This window comes from Populus alba, chromosome 17 (genome assembly GCF_005239225.2).
Source record: "Populus alba chromosome 17, ASM523922v2, whole genome shotgun sequence".
Classification (NCBI taxonomy): domain Eukaryota; kingdom Viridiplantae; phylum Streptophyta; class Magnoliopsida; order Malpighiales; family Salicaceae; genus Populus; species Populus alba.
In genome coordinates this window covers 10740137-10753513 of record NC_133300.1, presented here as the reverse complement: position 1 = coordinate 10753513, position 13377 = coordinate 10740137, and the positions used below count along the sequence as shown (strand labels likewise).

The window sequence follows — 13377 nt, the reverse complement described above, 5'->3', positions numbered from 1 at the left end:
TTGGATGATTTGATCCACTAGTACACTATAAGAAAAGCAAGTTATATAGAAATTAAAAAAGTCAAGGAAAAAAAACAAGATCGGATTATTACATTAATTTATATTCATTTGTTAATTTTATATATATGATAAGACATAATTACCATTACAAGAGTGTAATTAATTAGATTTTGCTAAAGACACTACCAGATTTAACAGTTTTATCAATGAAATTTTCTTTTGGTATTTACGCTAACAATCAATCTGTGATTATTTTACCAATGGGATCACGAACGTAAAATGTCCGTCGGAAAAATGCTCGTCGGTAATTTCTGGTCTATTGATGAGTCCGTCATTAATAAATTTACCGATAGCTTTACAAACAGAACATGCACGCCAAAAAACATTACTCGCTTCATGCTGTTGGTAATTTCTCGGTACAATGTAGCATATCACTGACAATTGAGCCGTATGTAATTCCATCCATAAAATTATATATCATCGACAAAATGTCATCAGTAATTCTATCAATGAGTTAACAATTGCAGTGACATTTTTAGTAATTATTTTGCAACTCTCTGAAATATACCGACATAGTTATTTCGTCATTGAGTTAATAGTAGAAATGACATTTGTAGTAATTCTTTTCCAACTCTTTGAAATATACTGATGAACTTGTTTCGTCAGTAATATCATCTTTAATTATTTAAAAAATATATTTTAAAAAAACTATATTGAACAAAAGTAGAAAAATAATTAAAATAACGATGAAATATACCGACAAACTTGTTTTATCGGTAATATCTTTTATAATTATTGAAAAATATATACTTTAAAAAAATATATTGAACAAAAGTAGAAAAATTATTAAAATAAATTAAAATAACGATGACAACATGTATTAATTAACTATCTTAACTAAATAAATTTGCAAAAATATTAGTTTAGCTCAAGTTTATTCAATGTATTTTAATAGTTCTCTTACTTCATTATCAATTATCTATATAAATTTAAATTTTTACATATTTACCGGAAATTACAACTTGTCAATAAAATTGACAAAATATAAAACGGACCTGTTAACTAAGTCATTATTTATTTAATCACAACACATTGAAATAAAAAAAGTCAACATAAGTTTCATCAATTTACAAACAAATACAATTTTATAAAAATCTCAAACAAACCATAACATGTACAAATCATAAATCCATACAATAAGTTTGTTTGAGAAAAAACTATAAAACAAGTAAACACTCAAACAAAATACTTATACTACAAAAATATATAAAAAAATTAACATTTTAAAATTATGTTCAAATAAAAAAAGGATAGATTTGCTTACTTAAGGTGAAGAACTCTTAATAAAATTTGAATAAGAACACGAATGTTGACAAATCAAGTGTTATGATGGGTGAATTTGTTGTAAGAGGTTGAATTGTGTTGAGATTGGGGGTGGGGTTGGGGGTGGGGGTGGGGGTGGTTATTTGTTGCAAAGAAAAATGCACAAAGAAGAAGTAGAAATGGGGGAGGGGAAGATGAGGGTTGAGCGTTAGGTCATAAATTAAATATTACCGATGGATTGACCGACAACATTATTCTGATGGTAACACCGTTAACAATTCTGTTGGTATAAATGCCACATCACCATACAATTTGTTTTTTTTGAATTTCACTGTAATTACATTTGTAACATCGCTAGTATATACCGATGGAATTTTTTCATCAGTATATTCACAGACAAATTTTACCATCAAGTTAATTCTGTCGATAACGTCATATGTCAAACTTACATGTCATCCTACTGTTTGAATTATTTTATTCCTTTTTTTTTACAACGATTCCCTTGGTATATACCGTGTAAATATTTATGTCGGTGTTTACCTACAGATTTAGCAATGAAAATTTTTATCGGTAAATGTCATTGTAATATATCGATGAAAAAATTCAATAAGTGTTTCAATTTGTATTTATTAACTTTCTGGTAATGAGATAAATATGATAAATGATCTAAGGTATTGTATATTACATGTACTCCAAACCCCATTACTATTTGTTACGTATAAATATTGCAATGTAAATGAGAGAGTTGATCCCATTATGGGCTAGTAGGAGATGAAGAAAATGGATCGTGGATCCAAGTCACCTATGATAGGTCAACATGGACCATGATCTCATGGAATGGAAGGAGGGGATAAAATTAAAAAAATTATTAAATGAGTTAAAAAAAAAGCATCCAGAGAGTTCTAAAAAAATGAGAATAAGAGAGTAAGAGAGAATAAGAGTTTTCACAAACTTTTCTAAGAAAGTTGTCATTTATTAAGAACGAAGCCAAAAAATCTTTCATGCTCTCAAAATAATTGGACATTGATGTGAATATTAAGTAACAAGGTTTAAAAACCTGTGTAAAATATGGCTAAAATCCTTAATTGTGTTGAAGTTATTGATTCTCATTATATATAATGTATACACAGTTGGAAGATCATATATAATAGGAAACAAACAGACGTAACAAATATTTTTCCTATAAACTAGAAAAGATATGTACATAATAACAAATCTTCTAAGATCAAGGAAGGAATTGGATTCCTTATCACCCCTTGCAAGCTAATCATAGTATAAGGAACCATGTGAAGCTAGTTACGGAAAAGTATGAACTGAGGCTTGGTGACTCCATTGGTAAAAGAATCGGCTAGTTGGAGATGAGAGGGAACAAATATGAATTTTAAGAAGCCATTGGCAATGAGTTCACGAACAAAATAATAGTCAATCACAATATGCTTAGATCGAGACCGAGTGATAGGATTGACTGCCATAAATATAGCATTTTTGTTGTCGCATAATATCTTCGGAGGGGAAGGCAATGGGTTTGGCCTTAACCATGTCAGCATATTGTCAAAGATCAAGAGCATACTTGGTTTGGCTAAGAAATAAGCCATAAGAGTCATGTTGGACTTCGACACCAAGAAAATAGTGTAAAGAACCCAAATCATTCATAGTGAATTCTTTGGACAATTGTGTGATAAAAGTCTTGATCAAATTGGGATTGTTTCTAGTAATCACCATATCATATACATATAGCAAGAGATAAATCGTGTCTATCGTGGTATGATGGACAAACATAGAGGAATCAACCTTCTTGAGAAGAAAACCAAGGTTTATTAAAAACAAACTAAAGCGTTGGAACCAAGCATGAGGGGCTTGTTTGAGTCCATAAAGAGCACGCTTCAATTGATATATATGGTGAGGAAATTGTAGATCAATATAGCCAGGTGGTTGGTCCATATATACTTCTTCAGAAATATGACCATGAAGAAAGGCATTCTTAACATCTAAATAATATAAGAGCCATCCAGAAGTAACTACAATGAATAAGATAATCTAAACAGTAGCAGGATACACCACAAGATTGAATGTGTCTTCAAAATCAAAGCTACGAATTTGAGAGAAGCCCTTGGCTATAAGATGAGTCATATGACGCTCAATGGATCCATCAGCATGTAGCTTGGTTTTAAAGATCCAACGACAACTAACCACATTATGATTTACAAGATATGGTATAAAATCCTAAGTATCGTGCTTCTTCAAAGCTTGTATTTCATTATCCATAGCCGAGAGCCATTCTAGGTGTTTGACAGAAGACTTGAAACCCTGAGGTTCTTGTAGAGAAAAAAGGACCTGAAAAAACTGAGAAGAGGGTGAAATTGTTAATGCATGATAGGCCTTAGGTTTAAATATACTAGCTTTTCTTCTAGTAAACATTAGGTGAAGGTTGGTAGACGTTGTTAGTAAAGGAACATATAGAGAGGGCGGACAAGGAGACGAGATGGTAGACACAACATGAGATGTCCAGGAAAAGGATTCACCAAGATCATCACTACATGGCAAAAAAATAGGATTTGAAATAGGAGAAGATAACAATAAATTTGTAGAGGCATGAGATATATTATTATTAGATTCTAAGAAATCAGAAAAATTAATATGAGGTGCTAAACTATGAAGCTGTTGGATATCATCACTTGCATAAAAAAATATAGTTTCATAAAATTAGACATGTCGAGAGACATAAAATGTTGTCTCTTAAGATTAAAACAGTGAAAACCCTTATGAAAGGGGGCTATAACCTAAAAAGACACAAGAAGAGGATTTGGGAGATAATTTGTTAAGAGTATAATCTCGCAAATAAGGAAAGCTTAAACATCCAAAAGTGCGAACCATAATATAGTTGGGGTATTTACCAAATAAGAGCTCGTAAGGAGTTTTGCCATCAAGAGTTTGTGAGGGGAGTTCCTTGATGAGATAAATAGTTGTCAAGAAGGCCTCAACCTAAAGAGGCAACAAAACACATGCATGAAACATAATAGCGAGTCTTGTTTTAGTGACATATCGGTGTTTACGTTCAGCAATCCCATTTTGACTAAGTGTATAAGAGCAAGCAATGCGCAACACAATACCATAAGATGTGAGGTGAGAGCGAAACTTATTATTTGTAAATTCAATTCCACCATCACATTGGAAGGACTTAATTTTAGAAGAAAATTAAGTATCAATATAATGTTGAAAGTTGATAAAGGTATCAAAAAACCAAAATTTTCTTTTAATGGAAAAAACCAACTGAATCTGGTACAATCATCAATTAACACTGCATAATATCAAAAACCAATTGTGGAACAGACAGGTGAAGGACCTCATAAATCCTAGTGTAAGTAATCGAAAGGTAATCACAACAAGTATTATTAAGTGAAAAGGGTAAATGATGGCTTTTTCCAAGATTACATCCAACACATAAACTGGAATCCAAACCCATCAATTTATCACCACAAGAAATAAAACCTAACTTAGAGAAAGAGTCAATAGTATAAAAACTAGGATAACCTAGACGAACATGCCATAAATGAGCAGAGACATGTGGTTTTGTTGGAAGACACTATGGAAGCAAGGTCATGATGATGTTGCTCGAGCACGTATAGGTCATTCTCACATCTACCGACCCCCAACACTACTCTTGTGACCCGATCCTGTATGGTAAAACAAGAATAAAAAAAGATGACACAACAATTATTATCCTTAGTAAGTTAACTAATTGAAATACGCTTTTTCATAATACCAGGAACAACTAAAACATTAGATAAAAGTAGTGAGTTGCTGGGAGCAGAAGTGGAAACGGAGCCAGTGTGAGAAATAGAAAGAGACCGACCATTACCAACCATCACCGTTTTATTACTAGAGTAGACAACAAAAACATCTACACCCTCGGGATCATTTTTCATGTGAGAGGTTGCACCAGAGTCCGGATACCGAGCGGAGTTGTTAGAGTCTAGGGTTGAACAAGTAGTGAAAGCCTTAGCAAGGCCAGCATATTGCTTTTTCTTGAGATTAATAAATGTCCAACAACGTTTAGCCAAATGTCCTTCCTTGTTGTAGAGTTGACAATAAATTGGAGAAAAATTAGACGATTTTGAGGCAGAGGCAGTGGGAGGTTTTGGCTTTCCTCTGTTGGTGCTTTTCGGTCTGGTGGAAGAATGTCATTGAGCATAGAACAATGAGTTGGTAGATTATTGATACACCAATCTTTCAAAAATCTCATGTCTCAAAGCTTTCGGTATGATAACTGCAAAAGAAGGTAACGAAAACTAGAAAAGCATTATAGTTGAAAAGATCTTATAATCGAGACCTAAGGCTCTTCAGAACCAGTGGACTTTTTCCAGGTCGTCACTGGGTCGACCAATTGCTACTAGTTGATCGCATATGCCTTTAAAGAGTTGAGAAAATTCAGCCATGGATTTGGAGCCTCGCTGTATTAGTTGAAGCTCATCTTTGAGTTGAAGTTCTCGAGTCTTGGATATGTGAGAGAAAAAGGCTTCAAGAGTAGTCCAGGCCTCATATGCATGTTTCAAACCAAGTACCTCACTCATAAATTCCTCCGTAAGAGAAGAATAGAGGAGACTTAGGGTGTCTGATTTGTATTCAACCAAAAAGTGTAGGTTGGATTCACTTGGGTGGTGTCATCAGAACTAGTAATATGCAGAGAAGGGGTTGAGACACTACCATCTAGAAATCCAAGAAGATCATGGCTTGTTAACAGTGGGATAAACTAATTTCTCCATAACAAATAATTTAAGGAGATCAATTTGATGGTAAGCATATGCACCATCATGTTCAACAAAAGTGAAGGTGACGAGGACGATACAATCATGAAAAGGATCAAGTAAAAAGAAAAAAAACCTAGCTAGATATGCTCTGATACTATAACAAGATTTGAAAACATGCGTAAAGTGTGACAAAAATCCTCAATTGTGTGGAGGTTATTGATTCTCATTATATATAATGTATATATAGTTGAAAGATCTTACATAATAGAAAACAAAGAAGTGACAAATATTTGTCTTATAAACTAGGAAAGACACATACATAATAACAAATCATCCAAGATCAATAAAAGAATCGCAGTCCTTATCATTAAGTATAGTTTGTGTTCATATAACATGCAGTACATTTACTTGGTGTTGATTTGGTGGTGAATATTGAAGATACGTTTAGACTAATTATAAAAAATTCCATGAAACATTTTACAAAAAAATGAATTTTGATTTTCTTATATTGATTTTTTCAACATTAGCATTATTTATTTGAAAAAATTTATGAATATAAAAAAAAATATGCTAAGCTCATGCGTTTGTGCTTAGCCCATCCTTTCCACCACCGAATCGACATGGAGTTGATCCCGAGTCCTCTAGCACTTCCTCCCAATTCACATCCTCTTTCTCCATTCTTGTCTCTGTCATCATGTTGAATATTCTCCTTACCTTCTCCTTAGTCCGTTCGCTTCCTGTCTTCTCCACTTGCATCAACACCTCCACCGCACCTGCTGCTCTTGCCAACCCTTTAAACCTCAGACCCCCATGACTCAGTCCATGCAAAACAGACACACAAACATCCTGAGTTGACTCAGATTTGAAATCACTTCTCCTCAACAAGCCCAACAAAACCTCCACCCCGCCTGAATCCCACATCGCATGCCGGCCATCCGGACTCCAAGCCAAGTTACACAATATTAATAGAACCCGACTCTCCATACGACCTGACTTGACCATCTCCAAAAGAATTGGCACTGACCCTAAAGAAAAAATATAAAAGAGAATAATTGTGAGAAAACTTCTCATGCAAAGCGTGAGTAAGAGTTCTTGATTACTAATGTATATATAGACTTTACAATGTAGAAGAAATATTCAGAAGGAAAGTTACAAATAAAGTAGTAAAATTATACAGATTGTAATTTCTATCTTAGTGCTGTTACATAGCTATTTTACAGGAGTAAATTGCTGGAGTAGATTGCTGAACTGATTTCCTATTATGCAGTGATTGGACTCCTTGAATTCCTCTTCATGATTCTTCTATTTCTAGAAAGACAATCACATCTTGGTCAACTGCCTTATCACTCCATTCTGTAGACTCAAGATGGTTGTTAATGGGTGGATTATGTTTAATATCCTCCCTTAAACTATGCCGAGGCTGAAGGCAAAGTTTGTTGCGGAAGTGGTGTAAGACAACTTTACAAAGGGGTTTAGTAAAGATATCTGCAATCTGTAGAGTAGAAGAAACATGGCGAGTAACAAGAAGACCCATAGAAACCCTTTCACGAACAAAATGGTAGTCCAATTCAATGTGCTTACTTCGAGCATGAAAAACAGGATTAATAGTCATATGTAATGCACTTAAGTTGTCGCAAAATAGAATTGGCGGCTGTGATTGAGGAACACGAAGATCACGTAAGAGAAAAGTGAGCCAAGTTAATTCTGCAGCAGTGTTGGCCATAGCACGATACTCGGCTTCAGTGCTTGATCGAGAAATGGTTGGTTGTTTCTTGGCACACCATGATATAATATTCCGCCCTAAGAACGTACAAAAGCCAGTTGTGGATCGTCGGGTAGTTGGACAACCTGCCCAATCTGCATAAGAAAAACCACAAAGATCAAGTGTAGTATCACCAGTTAAATGTAAACCAAAATGGATGGAGCCTTTGACATATCTTAAAATACGACGAACCATTTTCATGCTAGCAACAGATGGGGCTTATAGAAATTGAGAAACATAATTGACACAAAAGGAAAGGTCAGGTCTTGTAAGGGTCAAATATTGTAGGGCACCAACAATGCTACGATAAAAGGAAGGATCTGAATAAGGTGTGTCATCATGAAGACCTTTAGTTTTAGACTCCATTGGTGTGTTCATGGGTTTGCAATCAAGCATTTGTGCTTTATCTAGAATTGAATAAGCATAATGAGCCTGAGAAAGATGTAAGGAATGATTACGCCGCTGAATTTCAATCCCAAGGAAATGGTGTATGGGGCCAAGGTCTTTCATTGCAAATTCAGAATGTAAGAGTTGAATAAACTCATCAAGTAACCATGAATTGGATCCTGTCAAGAGCATGTCATCAACATAGAGTAATAAAATTAATGTACCAAGTGATGAGTGCAGGATAAAAAGTGATGGATCAGCCAAACTACAAGAGAAACCATGTGCAAGCAAAAAAGAGCTAAAGCGATCAAACCAAGCTCGTGGTGCTTGTTTAAGACCGTAAAGAGCTTTTTGAAGTTTACATACATGAGAGGGAAAGAGTGAATCGTGCATACCAGGGGGTTGTTCCATAAAAATATCTTCACTTATGAAACCATGGAGAAAGGCATTTTTGACATCAAGTTGTCTTATGTCCCATTGGTGAACTAAGGCCAAACTAAGAACTAAACGAATGGTACCTGGTTTGATAACTGGAGAAAACGTTTCTGTATAGTCGACGCTATCAACTTGATGATACCCTTTTGCAACTAACCTGGCTTTCAGCCTATCAAGGGTACCATTAGCAGTCAATTTAGCTTTAAACACCCACTTTGATCCCACAACATTCATATAAGGTTCTCTAGGTACTAAGGTCCATGTTTGATTTTGACGTAGTGCATCAAGTTCCTCAAACATGGCGCGTTTCCAGCCATCATGTTGTAGAGCCATTTTAACATTACGTGGTTCGTCAGGAATATCACCACGTTCAAGAACTAAGGCATAACGTGGATTTGGTTTATGTATGCCATGTTGAGCTCTAGTGACCATAGGATGAGGTGCCGGCTGTACCTGTTCAAAATGTAGAGGAGAGTTAGAATTTAAAGAAGAAGAAATGAGTGAGGGACTACCTGTGTCAGGTATTATGTTAGCTGCAGGAGATGGAGGTGTTGCATTCATTGAAGTATCATCATATGGTGCAGAGTCTATGACAGGCGGTTGTTGAGGTGCAAGAGTGTGGTCATGATCAGAAGAGGAATCAAAAGGAACATCTTCAACCACTGGAATGGGTGGAGGTGAAGATCTACCTATGTCAGGTATTATGTTAGCTGCAGGAGACGAAGGTATGGCATTCATTGAAGTATCATCATATGATGCAGAGTTTGTGACAGGCGTTTGTTGAGGTGCAGGAGTGTGGTCATGATCAGAAGGGAAATCGAAAGGAACATCTTCAACCACTGGAACGGGTGGAGGTGAAGATTCATGCAAAGGATTGCATAAAGGTGCATCTATTGGTGGAGCAGTGTTTATCACCGTAGGTAAGAATGGAAAAATACCGAAGGATTTAGTGGAGCTGGTGTGTGAAGAAGGTGGATTTTCTTTCTTCCTACAAGGGAAATGATTTTCATCAAACACCACATGTCTCGAAAGAAACATCCTATGCGTTTTCAGATCAAGACAGCGATACCCTTTATGTTGGTTACTGTAACCTGAGTTTGCAGTCATGTGATTCGAAGCACCAGTATCAGTAGTCCATTCAGTGTCAGCGATTGTGGTGTCCATTGTAAGAGCCGCAAGTGCTTGTGGAAGTTCATCATTGCTTGATTGTTCTGGTAGACTCCAACATATTTTGGCTATATGGCCTTGCCTGCCACAGAGTTGACAATATTCATTCTTGTATACCTCTCTCTCTGTAAGTGTCATGCGTCGTTTACCAGGTGGTGGTGGTCGAGAGACACGATTGTTATTCCTTTGGGATGATGCTTGTGAGCCTGAGTTATTACCTGCAAAAGTAGAATATTGTAAATTGTTGTTTGTAGCATGAAATCCTCTGCCTTTTGATGTGAATTGATGATTGTGAGGACTGCGATTATTATGATTGTGTTGTTGCTGTCTGTGGTTGCGTTGTCCATAGAACGCATAAGATGGAGAATGTGATGCTTCAATCCATGAATTTCGCTGTTCAAAGCCCTGTAAGAGTGAAACCATTTCTGAGTAGGATGGCATTGGAGGTTTAAGCATTGTGGTGGTGAAAGATTCATATTTCGGGCCAAGATTTGCAAGTAAAGAGTAAACTTTTGTTTTGTCAGGTATGGGGTTGCCTATGGCTGCTAGGCTGTCACATATACTTTTGAATTTTTTCAAGTGTTCTGCTAAGGATTGACTGGGGTCCTTTTTGAGGTATGTGAGTTGTTGTCGGAGAGTAAATTCTCGTTCTTGGGAGTCTTGAGCATATGCTTCTTTCAAAGCATTCCAAACTGATTGGGATGAATCAAGACCAATAACCAGACCCAAGGTTTCTTCTGTAAGTGTCCCGATGATCCATCCACGTAGGAGACGATCTTCCTTTCTCCATTTAAGGAAGTCTTCTGAGATTTGTTGGTCTGTTGCTTCACTTGTTGATGCCCTTTCTGTTGTGACATTGATGTACATGGTAGGTTTCATTTTTTCGCCTGTAAGAAGCCCGACCATGTTTTGACTCTCGGCTAAAGCAAGCATTTGTTCACGCCACAGAGGGTAGTTTTCTGGTGTGAGTTTGAGGGTAACAAAATTGGCAACATTGAGAGATATTGTGGAAGCCATTGAAAAGAAGAAAAAATAAAAATAAAAATGGAACTCTCTTGTCTCACAAGAAGCTCTGATACCATAAAGAAAAAATATAAAAGAGAATAATTGTGAGAAAACTTCTCATGCAAAGCGTGAGTAAGAGTTCTTGATTACTAATGTATATATAGACTTTACAATGTAGAAGAAATATTCAGAAGGAAAGTTACAAATAAAGTAGTAAAATTATACAGATTGTAATTTCTATCTTAGTGCTGTTACATAGCTATTTTACAGGAGTAAATTGCTGGAGTAGATTGCTGAACTGATTTCCTATTATGCAGTGATTGGACTCCTTGAATTCCTCTTCATGATTCTTCTATTTCTGGAAAGACAATCACATCTTGGTCAACTGCCTTATCACTCCATTCTGTAGACTCAAGATGGTTGTTAATGGGTGGATTATGTTTAATAGACCCAAGTTTTACTAGCTTAGTGATGTTGCTTTGAACTAGTGAGAGATGATATAAAGCTAAGCTCGAGTAATGCCGAGTCCGGTCACTCTCAGCGGATCGCAGCAAATGCAGAAGTGGAGGCAAAGCACCCAAAACGCCGATCGCAGTCTTGTTACGGTCATCAAGTGCTAAACTAAAAATTGCACCACAAGCATGCTCTTTTGCCTCAGGGAAACCTCCTTTTAACACATGAATCAACAAAGGAAGAATTCCAGACCGTACTATCTTAATTTTGTTATTTTTCTCTAAAGACAAATTAACTAAACAAGCAACTGAGTTGACTTGAATGCTTGTGTACCTCGAAATGATCAAAGGCTGTAATACTGAGAGAAGCCGAGAGGTACAAAGCTGCAGTTTGGTATCATCTTCTCTAGCTCTCGTTGTGTTTCTTAATGAAATGAGACCTTCTTCAATCTCAAACACTAGCGGGCTTTTGAGTTTTCTAACAAACTCTTCATCTTTGGGGTTAGGGTCAAAGGCTTCTATCTCGGCCGTGGAGGAAGAAGGAGAAGAGTAGTAGCTCGATCGAGTCTTGAGTTGGAGGGGAGAATCGTTTGAGCTCCAGGAGTCATGAGTACTTGGGGTCTGAGTGATCAAATCAGTAACTACGTGATCAATCCCAGCACCAGTGTCTTGATGTTCGTTCTTCTTTGGAGGTTTCGGTTTCTGTCGTTGGGTTTCTAATATTTTTGCGCGGACAAGCTTTTCTGCAGAGAAGAAATCGAGGGTCGTTTTATCATTAGGCGGGTCTAGAGAGTAATTTCTGCACCATTCGAGAATGGTGGATTTGAGAGCTAGATTGGGAATGACAGTGGAGAAATCAGGAACGGTGCCATCCATTAGAGTGGGTGTGAAACCCAGAGTATTGCAGGCTTGAACACAAGCACGCTCAAATGTATGCCCAGAGGAGACAATTACCGGGTCCTTCATGAGAGTACCGGAAACTGGACATAGAAACTCTATCGGGATTTCTGATGGCTTTGTCTTTTGCTTTGATGATGATGATGATGATCTGTGAAAGAAGATTTTCCGTTCTTTCTTTTCAGTTTGCGTGTGATGTCTCTCAATAGCTCCCTTGCGTATTGTCTTGTGGATCCTTAGCCTCGCCACAGCTTCTTGAAACTCCATGACTCTACATGTCCCTCTGCGTCTCAATCTCACCAACTGGTTTTGTTCAATTATTTTCCTCTTCTTTTGCAAGTATCCAAATGTTGATGTTTATCCATGGTTTGAGAAACGCAACAAAAGAAGAGAATGATCAGATGTTTGGTCAGCCAAATGCAGGATGTTTTGGTGCCAACAGAGATTGATCAAGAAGTTGAGGACTGGTATGATGGTCACAAAATGAAGACCAAGTCTTGGGAGAGCGAGAGAATTTGTTGGGGTTTGGATGATAATATGGTGATCTTGTGAGCTGTCCTATATCTTGATTCCTTCCTTTGCTTTCGGAGATCGAGCAATCGAAAAAGAAACAGATGATGCTCCGCGGAATTTTCCCAGAAGCTCAAAACTTGTCCCGCCCTCCCGTTCACAGTCCCAGAATTCGTTAAAGAGTTTTCAACTCAAGATTTTTTAAAAGAATAGGAACAATAATGCTCATTAAAGAAAAAGTTATGCCTCATTAGCTGCTTCAAGCACTTAAGACAGCGCTAGTAGTATTTTTAAAGTATTTTTTTTAAAAAATATATTAAAATAATTTTTAATTCTAAAAAAATCTTATTTTTAACCTCATTATATCAAAATAATTTTAAAATAAAAAAACAAATTAATTTAAAAATAAATATAATTTCGTCACACCATAACACTAAACAAAATCTATAATTTAATCTCAATATACTTTTAAATTTCACTCATTGGAATAAATATTTTTGGTATAATTAACAAATTCCCCTTATAAAATGTTTTTCTGAAAAATAAACTCCATAACATATATATATAAAACATGAAAAAAACCTAAAAAAAAAACCCATCACTTAACATCTTTAATTCATTGAATTAAAGCTCGAAAATTATCATGTACTATATATTTTTTTAATGAATTATTATGTCCTTTTATAATATA

The 13377-nt window shown here is 36.0% G+C and overlaps 1 protein-coding gene across 1 annotated transcript; it reads right to left on the bottom strand.

Annotated features, from left to right (window-relative positions):
• Nucleotides 1-6647: 6647 nt before the first annotated feature.
• On the bottom strand, nucleotides 6648-12443 carry LOC118030907 (U-box domain-containing protein 40). The gene is made up of 2 exons (XM_073405537.1): nucleotides 11278-12443; nucleotides 6648-7134 (listed from the first exon to the last, which is right to left on the bottom strand). The coding sequence occupies exons 1-2, from the start codon at nucleotides 12441-12443 to the stop codon at nucleotides 6648-6650; spliced, it is 1653 nt and encodes a 550-aa protein (XP_073261638.1).
• Nucleotides 12444-13377: the final 934 nt, after the last annotated feature.